The sequence below is a fragment of the Myxine glutinosa genome, chromosome 4, assembly GCF_964187855.1.
Source record: "Myxine glutinosa chromosome 4, kmMyxGlut1.1, whole genome shotgun sequence".
NCBI classification, from domain to species: domain Eukaryota; kingdom Metazoa; phylum Chordata; class Myxini; order Myxiniformes; family Myxinidae; genus Myxine; species Myxine glutinosa.
In genome coordinates this window covers 98442479-98462123 of record NC_136264.1, presented here as the reverse complement: position 1 = coordinate 98462123, position 19645 = coordinate 98442479, and the positions used below count along the sequence as shown (strand labels likewise).

General features: G+C 42.7%; 1 protein-coding gene across 1 annotated transcript; it reads left to right on the top strand.

Moving 5' to 3' along the window:
- Positions 1–1470: 1470 nt before the first annotated feature.
- Positions 1471–17650, top strand: LOC137416301 (voltage-gated potassium channel subunit beta-2-like). The gene is given in 11 exon segments (XM_078775285.1): positions 1471–1499; positions 1639–1708; positions 1802–1904; positions 2127–2165; positions 2323–2510; positions 4888–4953; positions 5141–5261; positions 5455–5549; positions 16632–16752; positions 17279–17367; positions 17561–17650. Coding segments are annotated over 11 exon segments (1011 nt in total).
- Positions 17651–19645: the final 1995 nt, after the last annotated feature.

Sequence of the window (19645 nt, the reverse complement as noted above, 5' to 3'; positions counted from 1 at the left end):
CCGCTCTGACAAGCGACGAGGAGTTTGATCCCATCGGGAATCTGCCACGAGTGTGCGCTGCCTCTGAATCTGCCACCTCTGACCCGAGTGCACCCGACGGGGTCATGACCTCGCTCCAATACGACCTCATTTCGTCAAGAAAATGTGTGTAAAAATGAGAATCACTGAAAGGTCCGAATCCACTTATCACAGAAGGTCTTTCTGAGTTCGATCGATTTCTGAGTCCGAGCTGAGGAGTCCGTTCGATCTCCAAATTGTTGACGCCTCCAGGGTCCGCGTACCATGTGCGTTTCTCCGGAACTTCCCGGATGGTCGCAAGGCAAGGGTGGACATGGGATGACCTCGCGCTGCCGTCTGGGTCAGGAAGGACCGATGGGGATTCCCCGTCGTCGTCATAGAAATTAGAATGGAAAGCGTCCGCCGGCACTGGATCTCGGGACACCACCGGGTCTTCGGTTCTCCATGAAGACGGGTTCACTTGGATCAGCTCGTACCGAATACCGGCTTTCAATAAAGTGGAATGATCACAGGTAGACACCTAAATAGGTTTTCATTTCCCAAAGTGCATTGGGAGGGGTAATTCCCCCAAATAGGGAACCAATGAACCCCTCCCGTTATGATACGTTGATGAAGTTGTGACGTAATCATCTAAGTGTGAGATGATGATCAAGTCGAGCTGTGAATTGAAATAATTAAAAACGAGCGGTGATCAATAAATCCACAGCCTGGAAATAATACAATGCGACGTTGTGTATACCTGATTGTGGAAGTTATTAGCGAAGGGAGTTGATGTTTCGATTTATATGATCATTATAAGTGTTAATCATATGGGGAGAGGAGGGTCCACAATGTACTGACTCAGAACGGGATAATGATAACGTGGAGCCCAATAAAGGTGAACGCTTTTCAAATATTTTATCGTCTCTGGACTATGTTGAGTTTGATATCTGGATTATGGTGAGATTGATATCTGGATTATCGTGGGTTTGAATCTCTGCACATCCATCTGCATTCCTGAATATTGACTGTGTGGGCAGCACGAGGGTCGGGGCTCGTGTGTCTGTCTGACAAATGGTCGATAACTCCCGCACCACAAGTTGATCTGACATTCTGATTCTACTCAGACTTCAATGGATGGAGGCCATCCTGGTGTGCTGGTGTTGATATAAATGTGGATAAACAACCCAGAATTTTTGATTCTTTTCTGGAATAACCACATCTCTTCCCACCGCCTCTCCCCCCTCCCCCCTCCCCCTCCCCTCACCCCCCTTCCCCCTTCCCCCTCCCCTCTCCCCTCTCCCTCTCCCTCTAGTTTCACTGATCCCAACAAACACATAAAGCAACCGATCTGATCGAGGACGTGAATGGGCGGAATTTCATTATTCTTCCACAAAGTATTTAATAATATCCGACTTATCTCTCACTTTATGTAATTCTTCATTGATTTTTTAAAATTCGTTCGAATACCAAATGCGATGCTCACTGAGCAGTTACATCAAGTATCGATTAAAGAGTTTTTCATAAACTCTCAACATTTGGACCTGGTATCGTGCACCTGACATTGTTAAAGTGGAATTAATGAATTGTCAACAATTGTGAATGAGTGCCCATAACCTGTTTACCTGTACACGAATGCAGTTTACCAATGCAAACAAATCTGATTAAAAATACACCTGTGGCCTTGAATTACAGAACTATTGTTAAAGTCGTGAATATTTGATGGTTAAAGTAGTCTTACTTCGTGATCGACCATTTGACGTGGCCTCCTGTGCCTGAAATCACCTTGTGACGTCATCAATAGGTGTTTCCGTCAATTAATCGATTCGCGTCTATTTTTACCGGTTCCACCTGTGACGGTCTTTGTTCACCAATGGCCTCAGGGCGCTTGCGACGTATTTTGAACGGTTCAGATTAAACACGAAGGTTACACGTGATCGTTTGCATCAATGATTGTTTACAGATATTCTTATCAATTGAGCGACAAAAAAGGTCCACGAAACGTCTACAATAGCTCAGGAACGTCAAGACGTCAACCTTTTGTTTTCAGATTTACAGGTAGATCTGCATTTGTTTTCAATCACGTTGTCGTAATTAAACATTTTGTAAACATTCAAAATACGTTGCAGTTCACCGAATTGTTGCCCTGCCACAAAAGGTGGATGGAGGTTATGTTTTCAGCCCCGTCTATCTGTTTGTCCGTTTGTCTCTCCCGACACCGAGTTGTGCACCGCGTTGGGGTCCTGCGAGCGACAATCAGAGCTCATATTGAAGTGTATTGATGGAGTATGTATGAAACATTATGAGTTTCTGTATAATTGAAAGAACACCTTCCCTACGGTATCCATGTCGAGTGTCGTAACTTTATGGATGTCGTGGAGATGGAGGTCGTGGAGACCTGGAAACACTCTTCCTTCACTCTAATCCTGGGACTAACAAGGAACATGAAGGACCCTCGACGCAGAAGGAGACCATCGGGAGAAGAAAGCCTGCGTTGTCATTACCAACCTATGGTTATTTGTCAGTGCTCTATCCTTTAATAAATAGTGAACGTCATGCAAGGAAGCAGCGCGTAACATTTTAAAATCTTTGGTAAACAAGAGGTAAAATAAAACAAGAGGTTTGAACACATCGTGTACTTACCCATATATGTACATATATATATATATATATATATATATATATATATATATATATATACATGTATATTATATATATATCGATATCAAATATATATATACAGACTTGGCATTTAATATGGAATATTTTTTTTGTGGGGGTGAACTTACTTTTTTCAAGATGACTTAGAACCAAAAGTTCATTGGAATTATCTTGAAATTATTCTAGATTTTGTTAATGTGACCTTTCAAAGAAACAAAAACCACATTTGACATTTCGAAGCAAATAAATTGATCCTTGAAAGTGATGTAAACTGATATCGAACTCAATTCATGGACAGTACTGTGTTAAACTTCTCTGCGTTTTCCAGAAGTATCTCTTTATTTTGCACATTAGCCCAAATATTTTTTAACAAAAACAAAAGTTAAATTACGACTGGGATTACGGACAGTAAAATTACAGTTCAGTACTTCGTGTAACCCCCACGAGCATTCAGGAGAGCACGTACACGTTGAGGCATGCTGTTCACGAGATTTGCCAAGGTTTGGACAGTAATCGCTTGCCATGCAGTTACAATAGCCTGCTGCAATTCACGCACAGAGGCAGGCTGCTGGTCCAAGTTGTCGATTTGACGCGTTAATTCTGCCCACAAGTTCTCTATCGGATTCATATCCGGGGACATGGCAGGCCACTCCATATGCTCTACACCACGGTCAGCAAGAAAGTGTTGGATCATGCGAGCACGATGAGGCCGTGCATTGTCATCTTGGAAGACAAAGTTTCCTCGAAAGGCTGCACGAGCAAATGGAAGCAATGTTTCGTCCAGAATGGCCCTGTACTTGAACTGGTTCAGGTTTCCATTCAGAACAACCAGGTCAGTTTTGCCTCCTGCATGAAAAGCAGCCCAACGGTCACCCCAACACCTCCAGCTTTGACTCTTGGCACTATACAATCTTCGTTGTAGGCTTCATGCACTTGTCTGCGCACTCGGACGCGGCCATCTTGACGATAGACCAGAAATCTAGACTCGTCGCTGAAGATCACGTGATTCCAGTGTCCTGGCTGCCATTAACGGTGCTCTCTGGCCCACTGCAATCGGCGCTGGTGGTGTTGTCTGGTCAGACGTGGCTTTCTCAGGCGACGCCTGGCACGATAGCCTGCTTGAACCAGTCGTTGGTTGACTAGCCTTCTGGATACAGGCACATTTGTCAGTTGCTGCCACTCAGCCCCAAGCCGATTAGCTGACTTGGTACGGCCATTGCGGACTAACCGGTGCAGATGGCGATCATCCCTCCTTGTGCTTCTGCGGGGACGTCCTGGCCTCGGTATTGGAGTAGGGACACCCCTCTGAGCATTTCGTTTCAGGATCTTTGACACCTGACCTTGATTGATGCCATACCCCCAAGCAATAGCACGCTGTTTCATGCCGTAATTTCGTAAAGCCACCACTCCATGACAAACAGCATTGTTGAGTTGACGGACCATCTCCAGGGGAAGCGGCAATAACTTTTGTAGACGTGCAGCAGTTGTTTTCCACTAATACAGAACACAACAACCCTTTTTTACCCGATTGTGAAGCCAATCGTCAAATGTACCTGTCCGTACATTTTGTCACGCCACCTGTGATATAATCCTGTATTGACTTCTTGCTGCGAAAGACAATCAGTGACATGGTTCTTTCAACAAAGAAACCACCGAAGCGTAAAAGAAACTCACCAGATTGATATACTGAGTTCAGAAATTAAACCCAAGTCAAGAAGAAAAAAAAATTCCATATTAAATGCCAAGTCTGTATATATATATATATATATATATATATATATATATATATATGTATATATATATATATATATATATATATATATATGAAATATATAAACATATACACACATACACACATACACACACACACACACACACACACACACACACACACACACACACAAACACACAAACCTCAAAATCAAGATCAGACAGCTCAACATAAGCAGGTTACGAATTGAGCTATCCTGCATTTGACGACAACACCCGGGCCTCCCATCTCAGTAATAGCCGAGTTCGATTCTCCTTAACTTCCGAGATCCGACAGAACCGGCTGCATTCAAGTTGAAAAGTCATCCCTGGAGAGTCTGACTTGTTTTGCGTTAGTTGTGGATTTATAATTCAGTCTTTCTTGGAAGACATGGTGGATACAGAGGAGCTTCTTGGTTTCATGCTTCGGACCATAATTTGCTTTTTTTACATTTGTTGATGGAAAGGTTGAGTTTATAGGCCGTGCCTTCTGTTAGAGCCAATCCATCTGAGGCAAAGGGAAGGAGAGAAGAAAACACATCAGATGTACTTAGATAAAAATTGTTAAATATTTACACTTGTTTGTCACACATCAACTTTTTCTTTTTGTAAATAACTTCCTCAATTGTACTCCATAATGCAGGTCCCGTCCTCGGCAACGCTTCCCTCCTCAGATGTGTGCCACACAAGGTGGTGCGTACGTGCCCAGATTTGATTTCTCGGCTGTTTGCAGGAGGCCTACTCAGTTGCACAGCAGTTCAGCCTGATCCCGCCTGTGTGCGAGCAAGCAGAGTACAACCTATTCCATCGAGACAAAGTCGAGTTGCAGCTGCCTGAACTTTACCACAAAATCGGTGAGGTCACACTTGCCTGACTGCCATGTTGAATGCAAAATAGAAACGATATCAGGGAAAGAAGCACACTGAAAATGTAAACTTGATGAAGGGATTCTTTTGTATTCATGGCACTGATTTAAATCTTTATTGTACCTTTTGAACCGAGTCTTGCCTGGGTAATGAGAAAAGGGTTGTTTACTTCCTGGTGCAGGCATCGGGGCCATCACGTGGTCCCCACTAGTCTGTGGGTTATTGACAGGGAAATATGATCATCGCATACCGGAAGACTCCCGGGCTTCTCTCAAGGTGCGTCCGAGGACAACCTTTGGTTTTTATTTAGCTTTGCCCAAAACCTTAAGAGAGCAATCATCTTTGGAATCCCATGAATATATCCATTCCACCCAAAAGCACAAATGAATGATAAAGAGGGCTTTGTATTCCTGCTCTTTCTTGCTCAGAGTAAGGTGGGGCAAATGCCCCTGGCATGAAAGGTGGGACGAGCTGTCACCCTTCTATATATATATATATATATCCTCCTCTTTCATTTCATTGAATGTACAGTGCTAACAACCATCAATCAGAGGGACTTTTGCTGCAGACATTCAGGAACATGTGATCAGGACCAATGAGGTCATACAGGGTGGTTGGGGGGGGTGTTCTGGAGGGAACAGAGAGTATCTTTCACCTACTTTTCCCAAAAGGGGAATCCTTATTAAATATTAATCCATTGTATTAATAATATTTATTTGAGAAATATCTCAATTTATTTCACACAGGAGCAAATACACAACATTATTGCCATCGGCGTGATTTTAGTCTCCCCCGCCTTGCCCTCCTTCCCCCATCTCGCATGCTTCCACACCTCCACCTTCCCACCTTGCCTTTTACAGCTATCTTCTCCTAACATCCTGCATCTTTTTTCCTTGTCCATCCATCTTCCATTATTTTTCTGCAATATTTTCTCCCCAATTTATTCCCTTCACACACCTTGCGCATATAGTGTGGAAGGTCGGGTCATATTTGAATTGAGATATAGACCACCGTTTTTACCCCATAGAGTATAGGACTTTTCTCCTTGTATTAAGGACATGTGGATAGGGACAGTCGTCCTGTTTTTTGTCTGCCACTGCAAGACGGTTTTTAACCTTCAGTACTCTTGATTAGCAACGAGAAAGGAGGCACACAATTGGACTGCACTACTCAATGTCCACGGCACCAATAGGGTCAGGATCGACTCCACTGATTGGATCGCGATGCTGTCACTAGGTGTGAGGCAGCCCATGATCGGTAAGGAGGGATGTCGTGGATCTCTTCAGGGGTGCAAGAGGTACATGAGGTGGCGTGCTCTCTCGCTGCTGAGTCTGAGAAGCACAGAATGAGACAGTCTGAAGGAGAGACTCGACGTATCAGTGGAGTTCGTGGGGACTTTAGAGGAAGTGCTCCAACAGCACTTCTCATCCCCCCCTCCCCCCCTCCATATCCTGCTGTTCGCTCGCTGCTGCTACTTTGGAGACGTGGCAGTTTCATGCCTGCCTAATCATTTTCTATCTCGCCCGGTTTTAGTGTACGTGGTCCCTTAGGGGGTTTGAGTTTCACTGTCTGTAAAGTGTAGCTATTTATCACCCCATGAAGTGAAAAGCTGTTCATTTGTCTAAGTACTGTTCAGCAGTATTTTGAGAAAATATTACTGCTTTTTAGGTCATCACATCACAACCAATCAAATCTGCCGCTTCCAGAATTCATACATGTCCTTGTTTCTCAGTTTCTCAAGACTGCATGGGTTAATGTGTCGCATGAACTCTCTAGAGTCTCGTTCATTGTGTCCGCAATTTTCGTTTGTGCTGTCTTGTGCTAAGTTTTTATTTCCCCCCTAAGTCCTGTGTGGAGCTGCCTGCTATCCATCCTGCGAAAATGTTTCGGTGATTGGTAGTCCCTGGAGGATTAAATTGGGTTCATTGTAATCCTGATAACGAACATGGGTAGACACGCTTGCTACATCATGCACAAACTCGACTTGCGGTGTTACATGTCAAAATCAGCCTTCGACGGCCATGTTCGAGGAGAATGACCTCGGCATGTACGATTGCCACACAACATTGCTTGCGGTCTTGGGAGGGGGTCATCTCTGACCACGATTCCCACACAACGTTGCTTGCGTTCTTGGGAGGGGGTCATCTGTGACCACGATTCCCACACAACATTGCTTGCGTTCTTGGGAGGGGGTCATCTGTGACCACGATTCCCACACAACATTGCTTGCGGTCTTGGGAGGGGGTCATCTGTGACCATGATTCCCACACAACGTTGCTTGCGGTCTTGGGAGGGGGTCGTCTGTGACCATGATTCCCACACAACATTGCTTGCGGTCTTGGGAGGGGGTCATCTCTGACCACGATTCCCACACAACGTTGCTTGCGTTCTTGGGAGGGGGTCATCTGTGACCACGATTCCCACACAACATTGCTTGCTGTCTTGGGAAGGGGTCATCTGTGACCATGATTCCCACACAACGTTGCTTGCGGTCTTGGGAGGGGGTCGTCTGTGACCATGATTCCCACACAACATTGCTTGCGTTCTTGGGAGGGGGTCATCTGTGACCACGATTCCCACACAACATTGCTTGCGGTCTTGGGAGGGGGTCATCTCTGACCACGATTCCCACACAACATTGCTTGCGGTCTTGGGAGGGGGTCATCTGTGACCATGATTCCCACACAACGTTGCTTGCGGTCTTGGGAGGGGGTCGTCTGTGACCATGATTCCCACACAACATTGCTAGCGGTCTTGGGAGGGGGTCATCTGTGACCACAATTCCGACACAACGTTGCTTGCGGTCTTGGGAGGGGGTCATCTGTGACCCCTCCGTATGTTACATGATATTCTTAAAAAGCATGCTTTCAGAGGTGCTTTTGTGCTGTGAGATTGATGTCCACATGTCTACATGTCTACACCTCCTCTTACTCAAACTGCTTATAAATGAGCCTGAGCTTGAAAGGTCATTTTCTCTTTTTGACCACCTTGATTGCCTCATACTTGTCCTGAATGAACATGCATATAGGAACCGTCTTTAGAGGCCATTTTTCCCCCACAGAGCAGGGGTTGGCCTTTTTGGGCACCATGGTCCCCTTTTGAAGCAATGTTTTACAGCCATCTGGCATAAACCATTGGGAGGCATATCCTGCTGTACGCTATTAGGCAAATTGCAAATAAGAATATTATTATCAATATTATTATCTCAATAATATATTATAAATAAATATTATATAAATAATAAACAATAATAATTATAAACAATATAAAATAACAATATAAAACAATATAAAATAATAATTATAAACAATATAATAATAAATAAACAATAATTATAAATAATAATAATACAATAATATTATTATAAATAAATAATAATAATAATAATAATAATAATAATAATATATTATATAAGTATTATAATAATAATAAAATATTATTATATAAATAATAAATAATAATTATAAATAAATAAATAATAAACATATATTATATGAATAAATATTATTATCAATTGCAAATAAGAGGCAAAAATCAGACCCTTCCTGCCACCAACTCTGTTACTCACTTCTTGCAACACACAGTGAATTACCAGTGAGCTGGTACTCAATTTGTCAACCTTGGAAAGATGATAGGCTGAGTCAACCCCCCTGGCATTAACTCAGCGATCTGACCGGGATTTGAGCCCAGGATCTCCAAGCCGGCACCTTAACCGCTAAGCCAACACCAGTAGTACATGGGCTTATGTATATTTGTGGACCGTTTTGCTAGATTCTTGGCAACTATGCTTAAATCACTCTAAATAGCATATAAAATAAAATAAATTGCTGTTGCCAAATTTTCACGACATCTTCATGGCGGCCATCTTGGATTTCAAGATGGCCACCATTTCGGACCTATTTTGCCTTATATCTCACTTATTAATCAAGGTATCAGCACAAGAATAGTGTCCTTACCTACATTTTCGGGGTCAAGGAAGACAATGGTAATAATCAAATTTCAGCTGGATGGCCAACATCTTTATAATTTCAAGATGGCCACCATTTTTTAAGCTAGTTTTGCCCAAACTCCAGGTCAAAGCCATACTTTAAAAGGTTTTCATGTATATCAGGTTTAAATATAAATGTCCTGGTATTGAATCTATTTACTTTTACTCACAGGTACTTACATTTTTAGATAATGGTTAGGATTGGATTGGGAGGGGGTGGATAGGAGGTGGGGGGACAGGGGAGTTCTTCTGCCAGATCCACACCCAAATATTATCTAAAGAATCAAGCTACCGTACATCTAGTTTTAGTCAAATAATATTCCTGAAACTGTGTTGGATGACTTTTTAACAATCTTTATTCTTTTCAGATGTGCAGCAGACGACCTTGAGAAGTTGCATTCTTGGATAACTGTGGAGGAAGAACGACTGCCGGCATCATGACCACGCCAGAGGAACCTGCTGCTAAAAAGAAGCCCATTGACTTCAGTCTTTGTTTGCTATGCCAAGGGAAGAAATACATAAAAAGGAAAGTGCTTGAGCCTTTAAGCACACCACAGGCAGATACTGATACATATGAGACATTTTTGCGAAATCTCACCAAACGAGATACATACAGGAATCCGACATATGTGGCCATAAATCAGAGACTGCAAGGCTTATCCGCTGGTGATCTGATGTCAAGAAAAGCATTATGGCATCGGAGCTGTTACGGTATGCTGACACATATACAGCATATTGAACGTGATAAAGGACGATATGAACAAGCCACAAGTCAAATGGACACTCGTGTTCTGACCGGAGGTAAGAAACGAGGAAGACCATCAACAACTCCTATTCCAGAGGAAGCCTCCTGTTCAGCACCAGCAGAAAGGCAGACACGGTCGACAGTACCATCATTCTGCCGGAATATGTGCTTTTTCTGTCAGACTGTGAAACAGGACAAAACGACCGGGACAGAAGAGATACGCTGTGAGTGTAGAAGCAAAGATATTGGTAGGTCAGTTAAACAGATTGTGGAAAACAGTGACAACAGTGTCTGGAAACTCAACCTTGTGGACTTTCTCGTTGAGGGAGATTTTCTTGCAAGGGACATAACCTATAGTAAGGGCATTTTATGAGATATTTCACAAATCTGTTAACTAAATTGTTACCAAAAAATTTCTTCACCAATATGTTTGTAAAGGTGTGTAATAACATGTGTTAAAATGTTGAAGTTCAACTCCCGTGGGAAACCCAGAAAAAAAGCTGTTGAATTCGGGTACCGAAAAATTATTTTCGAGAATTTTTATTTTTTTAAATCGGCCCTTAAGTAACTTATGAGGGGTCAAATAAGGGTTTTTCATGATTCTGAGTTGATTGTTAACATTTATATTTTCACTTTTACATTTACACACAAAGTAGCTTTTATTTCACATACATATATAATACTCAAGAGTTATTTCTCATTCACAATGTCAGAAGTTTCAACAGTCATTGTCTATGTCTTCTTCAGACTCAACAACATCATGACTGCAGTTTCTGCATGTAATGCCATTACAGACTCCACAGGCCGAGATGCACGTGACCCCATTCTTCTTGCAGCTGCATCGCCGGTTGCTGCAATCTCCATGACAATTACAGCTCGTGAACTGCAATAGCTCCTCAGGAGCAGTGGGGTCCAGTGTTGGAACTGGCTCATACCCATGCACACCTATTGTCCATCCATAGTCACTGGGGTTCAGAGACATGCTCTGTAGAAGGATCCTCTTTCAGAGTGGTGAAGATGGTGTTGAGGTCATTAGGGTCTCCTTCAATAACTGGGAGGAACTCGATCTGTGTGCTCTGCTTTGCATCATTAGCATGGATTCTCTTCATCCAGCCATTCCAGTTGGAGTGTGGGAACTAAGGATCGTTGGCTTTGATCACCCACCCCACTGCCCAGAGTGTGTCACCTGGAGTGAGGAGTGGCTGATCATGAGCCAGGGAGGAGGAAAGCTCAGCGAGGGGGAGAAACATGATCGCGTTCGTTCCTATCTGTTTCCTGTTCGTAAATGGAATAATCTTTACTTCAGTTCCTCTCAGGATCTTAGCTTTGTCGAGTGCCTTCAACTTCACCCGGGGGAAAGCTGCTGTTGTCTGTGGATCTGGCAAAGGTGGTGCCGGAGAGGTGACTTCGATCCAACCCATTGAGTGAAAGGGAGTGTTTCCATGAATAGAGACAATGTTTAAATCTATATTGTCTCCAACAAACTGAGTGACTGCATTGTTTGTTTCCCCAACCTCCATAAAGACCACCTGATCATTACTTGACAATTCACTTTCACTGGCTGGCACTTTGGCTGTCATCACTGATTGATCCTCAAGCGCAGCATCAACCGCAACCTCATCATTGATCTGTTCATCGGTTTCCTCCACAATGGTGTCAAGATTGCCAGAAGTATCTGGAACATCATCTCCACTCCTACTATTAAGGAAGCAGTATTTGTAGTTTTGTGTCTCCGTGTAAGACTCAGTGTATCCCAACCGGTGGAACTTGTTGAGCATCCATTTTGACCCAAATCTATGATCAAGTTGTATGGCAAGCCCCATTTGGTGTGGCAATACTCCAGACCGAGGTCGACAGGCCTTAATAAAATTCTGCCCCCAAACGGCAACTCTTTCATCTGTCTTGACAATCGGTCTCAAGAACATCTGAAGGCTTGCAGGAACAAGTGTCAGCTGACTATCGATGTCAGTCATACTGTGTGTGGTGGGGTATGACTTTGGACCTAAATCAATCAAGGCAATATCATTGGATATGAACTTGAGTGCCGTCTTTATGATCTGAGTCTTCTCATCTCCATGGTCAAGATTAGCATGATGCCCTCACAGAATATTGTCGGTGCCATCTTTGAGACAGAGTACATCTGCCCTTCTTTCCTGTGTGTGAAATACAAGGTGTCTTCGTATTTCTCTAGAAGTTTTATCTTTAGCCAATGCTTTGAATAAGAAAGGCTCTTCTCTGGTGACTGATCAAACTCCTGCAGCCTTTCATGGACTTGGTCCATGTTCATTACCCCATGCTCTAATTCTGAGTCTAACCATTCGCAGAATTCAATAAAAACTGCCTCTCGCTCCTCATGCTGTCCTCTGTCCTCTCTTCCTTTTTCCTTCCTCATCAGTCTTGGACAAACGGTCACCTCTCGCAAACATAAGTTTGCATCGCAAATGGTACAGTGTTTCTTCTGCTACCAAGTCGTTGATCCCTTCCAGGCGTCCAGTGACTTCAGTGCCCCAGTCATCCCCGTGACTCCGTGCTGTCTTCAGCAAGCTTGCCTTCAGTGTATCTGCAGTCAAATTATCTGGCACTCTGTATTTCTTTCTAGCTTGTGCTGGATTATTTTTGTAGAGCTGGGCTGGTTGGTTGCAAAGAATGCATACATCCTTATACAGGAGGTCAACTGACTGTGATCTTCTAGAACTGCAGCCAGTTGATGAACTGAACTCACAAGTAGTGCGTCTTCGCTTCAACTTTGATGACTCTTTCTCTGCCTTTGATGCTTGAGCTGACTTCTTGGTGGTTGCAACAAAGTTGTTGTACAGATCATTTTTACACTTCTGGTGGTACCTCAGTTTTCCTTCCTTTTGAGCCTCCTTCATACGTTCCACAACAGTAACATTTTCGACAGTTTCTGCTTGTTTCAATAAAGTTGAGTATCCCTTTGGAGTTGCCTGTATGAGCCTTTCAGCTGGTGTATCCGAGCGTGCACAGATGAAGCAATTGAGCACAGGTGGAGTAATGTCTTCATCCATATTGCTAGACTCCATGTCCTGCAAAGTAGAAAATGAGATATATTTAGAAATTATTTTTCCACAAAGGAGTGTCTGTGGTGAAATATAAATGTTAACAATCAACTCAGAATCATGAAAAACCCTTATTTGACCCCTCATAAGTTACTTAAGGGCCGATTAAAAAAAATAAAAATTCTCGAAAATAATTTTTCGGTACCCGAATTCAACAGCTTTTTTTCTGGGTTTCCCACGGGAGTTGAACTTCAACATTTTAACACATGTTATTACACACCTTTACAAACATATTGGTGAAGAAATTTTTTGGTAACAATTTAGTTAACAGATTTTCATATGTTTCCCTTACTACTACCTGAAGAGCTGTTTGACCTCCAACTGGAGTCGCTACGTGCAAATGCCACAGCGCAAAAATTGTGCAGGTGACCAAAGTGGTGATTGGGACTTAGGACAGTGAGAGAGATTTGTATCAGCTGAAATTGAGTTCTTCGCTGAATTACAGGATTGCATCAATGATGGACAGTTTGTCTCAACACCTGAGGCTGATGAGGTCTACAGTAACATGATGAGGGACTATGGTATTCAGAATCACAGCATCACCAGGGGCAGGCTGTTAAAGAAGATCCGTGAGAACATTTGTTGTGATATTACCGATGGTCAAGGCCAAAAACCTTCTGTCATTCATGGCAAAAAGGCAAGAAGGACAGCAATAGATGCTGCAATTGAGGTGATTCCTAAAGCTGTGGAGGAAGGAATTCTTAATGCAGAGAAATTCGGACAGGAGGCTTACAGTGCATTTGTAGAAAAGAGAATAAAGGGAAACCAAAACCTGTGGTCGACAATGACCAAATTGACATTGCCATCTTGGAATTCGGTCGGCAAAGACCTGTTGGTGAAAACTGGTAGTGAGGTAGTGGCACTGAAAGTGACGACATCCCTGTTTGCTCGACTACTAGTCATTGCAAGGTCATCGAGGGAAGCAGTGGATCTAGAGGAAGTGGTAGGGGCACATGAACTGTCCAATACCAATAGAACTCTTCTCCAGCCAAATGGAATGGTCCACCCCACCACCGACAAGAGCAAGATCATATCACTCCTGGAGGGTCTTGTGAAATCCAGTGATGACACAAACTCAAGTGACCATGCTGAAGAACTTGCAGAACACCCTGAGAATGTGCAAGAAAGACCCAGGACATGCTTAATTGTTGATGGAATGGCGCTATTGCAAGAATTAATGAGTGTCAAGAAATTTCAGAACTGCAAGGAGCTAGGCACAGCGTATGTACAGCTAGCCGAATGCAGAGGACGTGCTTATGATCAGCTTCGGGTTGTGTTTGACAATTACACAATTGATGCATCATTGAAGGAAGGAACAAGGGAACGTCGTAGAGGCAAGACCAAGGCAGTGAAAAACTATATTGTTGATGAGCAAACCAAAATCAAGGACACCAAGTCATTCCTTGCTAGTAATGTCACAAAGGATTCACTGACACTCTTCCTGGCAAATAGATTGATCAACAGTAGATCCTCCATGCAGATTGTAACAGTGACAAGGAGAAGTGTCCAGAGCAATTTTGAATGTGAAATTGCTAAAGAGGTCAGTAGCCAGGAGGAAGCTGACACACTCATGATTTTGCATGCAGTGCAACTTGTGAAAACAGGATTCATTGTGAGTATCTATTCCCCAGACACAGATGTGTTGTTACTTGCTCTACGTCGAAGTGATGACCTAGGAAGTGATGCTGCAGTTATCATGGGCACTGGAAAAAACCGTCGGAAAATCTTACTAAGGCCAATCTATGAACAGCTTGGTGCTCAGAGGGCAAAAGCACTTGTTAATTGGCATGCTCTCACTGGCTGTGACACCACTGGCCACATTCAGGGCAAGAGTAAAACAACTTGCTTCAAGGCATTCACTGAAAGTAGTCAAACAGTAGTGTCAGCAATTGCTCAGCTTGGAGAGGGTGATAAACCATCTGATGCTGTCCTAGAAGGATGTGAAGAGTATTTCTGTCGCCTCTTATGTCCGAAAGGTGTCACAATAAGAAGTGCTGCTGAACTACGATGGCACCTATTCCGCCAGCTGAAGGCTGATCAGGGAGGCGAGAAACTAACACCAACTGCTGGTGCCTGGAAAGAGCATGTCCAGCGTGCTCATTTGCAAGCACACACGTGGGCACAAGATCTAACTCTAAATCCAACTGTGATAGACCCAAACACCTTGGGATGGGAAACTGTTGGAGGCGAATTGAGACCAGTCCTGGCGCAGGTTGCAATTGCTCCAGCCTCAATTCTCCAACTTGTTCGCTGTGGCTGTGGACGAGCTGCAAAGAGTCCTAGCAAATTGTGTTCACGCAGGTGTTCATGCAAAGCTAGGAATGTAGTCTGTACCGAATTGTGTAACTGTGATGCTGATTTGGAGAAATGCTGCAACACTGATGCCCAGCCTATTGGGAATGACATTGTGTTTGATCAGTAGAGAGCCCGTCGTTTGGATTTTTGATAGGAGTTGTTTGATGAAACAAACTGATTAACAAACTGTAGCATTGCTTTCAGAAAAGGCTTAAGTCTATGATGGATGCTAGCCACCACAACTAGTCTTCATCAATTGTCTCAGACTAAGACACTAGGCTATGTTTGCTCATACTTTGATTAAAAATGGCGGCCATCTTGAAATTATAAAGATGTTGGCCATCCAGCTGAAATTTGATTATCACCATTGTCTTCCTTGACCCCGAAAATGTGGGTAAGGACACTATTCTTGTGCTGATACCTTGATTAATAAGTGAGATATAAGGCAAAATAGGTCCGAAATGGTGGCCATCTTGAAATCAAAGATGGCCACCATGAAGATGTCGTGAAAATTTGGCAACAGCAATTTTTTTATTTTATATGCTATTTAGAGTGATTGAAGCCTTGTTGCAAAGAATCTAGCAAAACGGTCCACAAACTTTGGTTTCCCAACATAAGCCCATGTACTACAGGCTTGCATGAACATGGGTATGAGGCGTATAAAGTATTTTTTTATATGTTGCTTAAATCAGAGTTCAAGCCACAATCACTGGGATACCAGCCCAGAGTCCTCACAACAAAGCCACCACTTTACCTACTTAATGGTTCACACATATCATATTTTTAAAGAGAATCACTGTGGGAATGCAGAAAACTGTTAGCAAAGTTTGAAATCACAACCATATAACCACCTTTAGGTGTTGAAATCACAACCATGATAAACTTTATCTGAAGCATTGCTATGAAAGAGTGTGTTTTCAAATTTGTCCCCTCTTACTTGTTCGTGTCAGTGTTTCCTCCCATCTTGTGTCTCTCTTCCTTTTCTGGGTGTTTATTCCCTTCCTTTTTGTGCCCAATTGTTCCCCCACTACCCAACTGTCAGTTCATCCTTACTCTTCCATGAGCCTCGCTCTTGATGTGCATGGTGGTGATGAACTATCCAGTACAATTAAAAGTATTATTGATCTGGTACAGCAAATAAGAGGAAATGGTTATACCTTCTCCCATTACTTACAAAAAGGATGCTGAAGGGAATTTGGGTTTTCGACATGAATACGTCATACCTGTTCGTTTAAACTCTTCACTCGATGCAGGGATATCAGTGGCTCAAGGAAAAGGTGCTCATTGAGGAGGGAAAGAGGCAGCAGGGACGTCTCAAGGAACCACAAAGCATCACTGAAAGGCTGGAGTGCACAATGTGATGATGGGCCTCGGGCATGATGTCAGAGACTCAACTTTTTACCATAGTAAAGCGATGTTCTCATTTTATGGATGTCATGCAGAGCCATCATTACATTGTGCGACAATTACACGAAGTCAAAAGTCTCAACTGATGCTCAATGTCTGGTTCTATTTGCATGGTGCCTGCTCAATGTCTGGTTCTATTGGCATGGTGCCTGCTCAATGTCTGGTTCTATTAGCATGGTGCCTGCTCAATGTCTGGTTCTATTAGCATGGTGCCTGCTCAATGTCTGGTTCTATTAGCATGGTGCCTGCTCAATGTCTGGTTCTATTAGCATGGTGCCTGCTCAATGTCTGGTTCTATTGGCATGGTGCCTGCTCAATGTCTGGTTCTATTAGCATGGTGCCTGCTCAATGTCTGGTTCTATTAGCATGGTGCCTGCTCAATGTCTGGTTCTATTAGCATGGTGCCTGCTCAATGTCTGGTTCTATTAGCATGGTGCCTGCTCAATGTCTGGTTCTATTAGCATGGTGCCTGCTCAATGTCTGGTTCTATTAGCATGGTGCCTTCACAATGAAGGTGTGAGTTCGGTGCTCCTGAGGGCTACCAAGGTGGAGCAACTCATCGAGAACCTCGGAGCTATACAGGTAGCGTATCAACCAAATATTATGGTCCTGAGACGTATTGTTTTCATTCTGCTTGTTGAATTTGTAAATTTAAAGATGTAAATTTCAATTTCCTGTTCAATTCTCTCAACATTTTCCCCAATATATCGAAATGCACAATTATTTAAATTTCTTCCAGGAAGTTAACTTGAAAATTGTTGATTGACCTACACAGGTGCTTCCTAAGTTGACAGCTGCGCTGGTGGTGGAGATGGACAACATTCTTGGAAACAAGCCAGCCGGACGGAAGGAATGCCGTCCTTAGGAAAGTTTTTCTCGACTTTGTCTCCTGAAACATTGGCTCCACATCACCCTTTCTCTCAGGCTTGGGTACCCAAGTTGGCCAAATGTATTATGTTCAGCCAATGGGAAAGGCAAGGAAATTTAGCAATAGCTAAAAAAATGGAAGTGTACAAGAATGAACATCAAGTCAAGGTCAAGGGTGACCTACAGTGGTCCCGGAATATTTACAAATGAACATATTTTCCAGGAAAACTTACCATGGAGGTACCTTTTATCTTTAGTACTTTTTCTACAGTTTCCTGGCATTACCTGGCTCCAGTTATACACAAGGAAAAAAATAACAACAAAAAGAGTATGAACTTCCTTTCAAAGCGATAATGGAATAATTACTTTTCCTCATTCGCTGGCGAACCATTCCGACAATACGTTGTAATTGGTCATCGAGGAATATATGTGACGTTAGCATGATTTGCATGTCATGCTGAGCTACTACTTCTGAAGCGGTCAAGCGGGAGCCAATAAGCCCAGAGGTGTTTGGCTCAGTGGTATACTTGTCACTGATTGGCTAGAATGGAGTTGCAGAATTAAAATCACTTGCAAAGTTGATCATACATTTGTTACACACCACCAAAGTCAGCGAATTTGTTTTTACGAGTGAGCTTCGGTCTTGAGGTGAAAACGAGGTGTTTCAAAGCATTAAAATGCTCTGTGGAAGACTTTCGTGACGTATTTAATTGGAATCATTAATCCTACTTTTTAAAGCCTTTCTAACCTTAATAAAGAAATGCCCATGGATTATATAGCTTGTGCAGTTCTTTCATTAGGACAAATACTCAATAAGATGATTTCAATAAGGCAAATGCCCAAAAAATGTATCAATAAGTAAGTCGGTCGGTGCAATGGGGATTTCAATTCTGATTTGCCTAAATATAACACCTCGGCTCAGCCAATCATAGTGTATCCCCACCATACTGTGCATTTATTTATCTTTGTACTTCACACGGATATGTTTCATCTATATAGTGAAGTAGCCAGATTTGTCAGTCTGTCCGTCTGCCATGGCCTTTTCCATGCACGTGTTACGTTTAGCTCCCGGTTAGGCCTCTACGGACATGCACGTCATCCCGGCATCCAGCACTCAACCCGTCCCATTGCTTTGTTGATGGCAGTTGAACAACATAACCCATAGATGTGACTCTACCTGATATCCATAGGAGACGGGCTGAATGCCAGACACCAGCTCGCCTTCTGTATGACGGATTTAGTAAGACGGTGTTATGTCTGGGACATTATTACGGTGTTACGTCGAGCGTTAGGTTTGGCTCGGCCTTTACTGCAGTGACTAAAATTCAGCGGACATTCATGACTCAATAAGAATTCAGCGATGTATAATTTCAGAAACCACTTCTGATAACTGCTAGCAAGCCACAACCTATTAGTCTACGTTTCTTAATAATATCGTTTTCATAATATTGTTTTTTTGATGAATTAGTTTGCGTATTACTAAAATTAACACTGGGTTGTTGGCAATAAACCAAATGTTTATGGAATACATTTTTTTTGCAAATATTGACTGTCAATGAACTAAAATATCACATTGGTTGGGGACATGTATTGCAAAGCAATTCTCCCTCTTGGTATCTCTGGGTTTTATGGACTAAATCAATTTATCAACTTTCAAGCAAGCAACAACCTCAATAATCTTTCACGGTTTGCTTCCTATCTTGACGAACTTTTGAAAGACCCCTAAAAGGCACGGATGAGGGCCAATGCGGAGTAGCGTGGCATGCTTGGATTCAAGGTGAACAAATACATTGTGACGCGTCTTTGTTACACCTGTACTACAAATGGTAGAGGTACAAGCTCATCAAGGAGCCTTAGAGAATTACAAAAAATCTTTGTAAATAATGCAGAACTTATGATATCAAGTTATTTTGTGGATACTTGTTAAAACAAGTGGTCTCCAGAAGAAAAGAAAATATTTCAATTCATTGAAATTCGTTTAAAAACCTTCAGA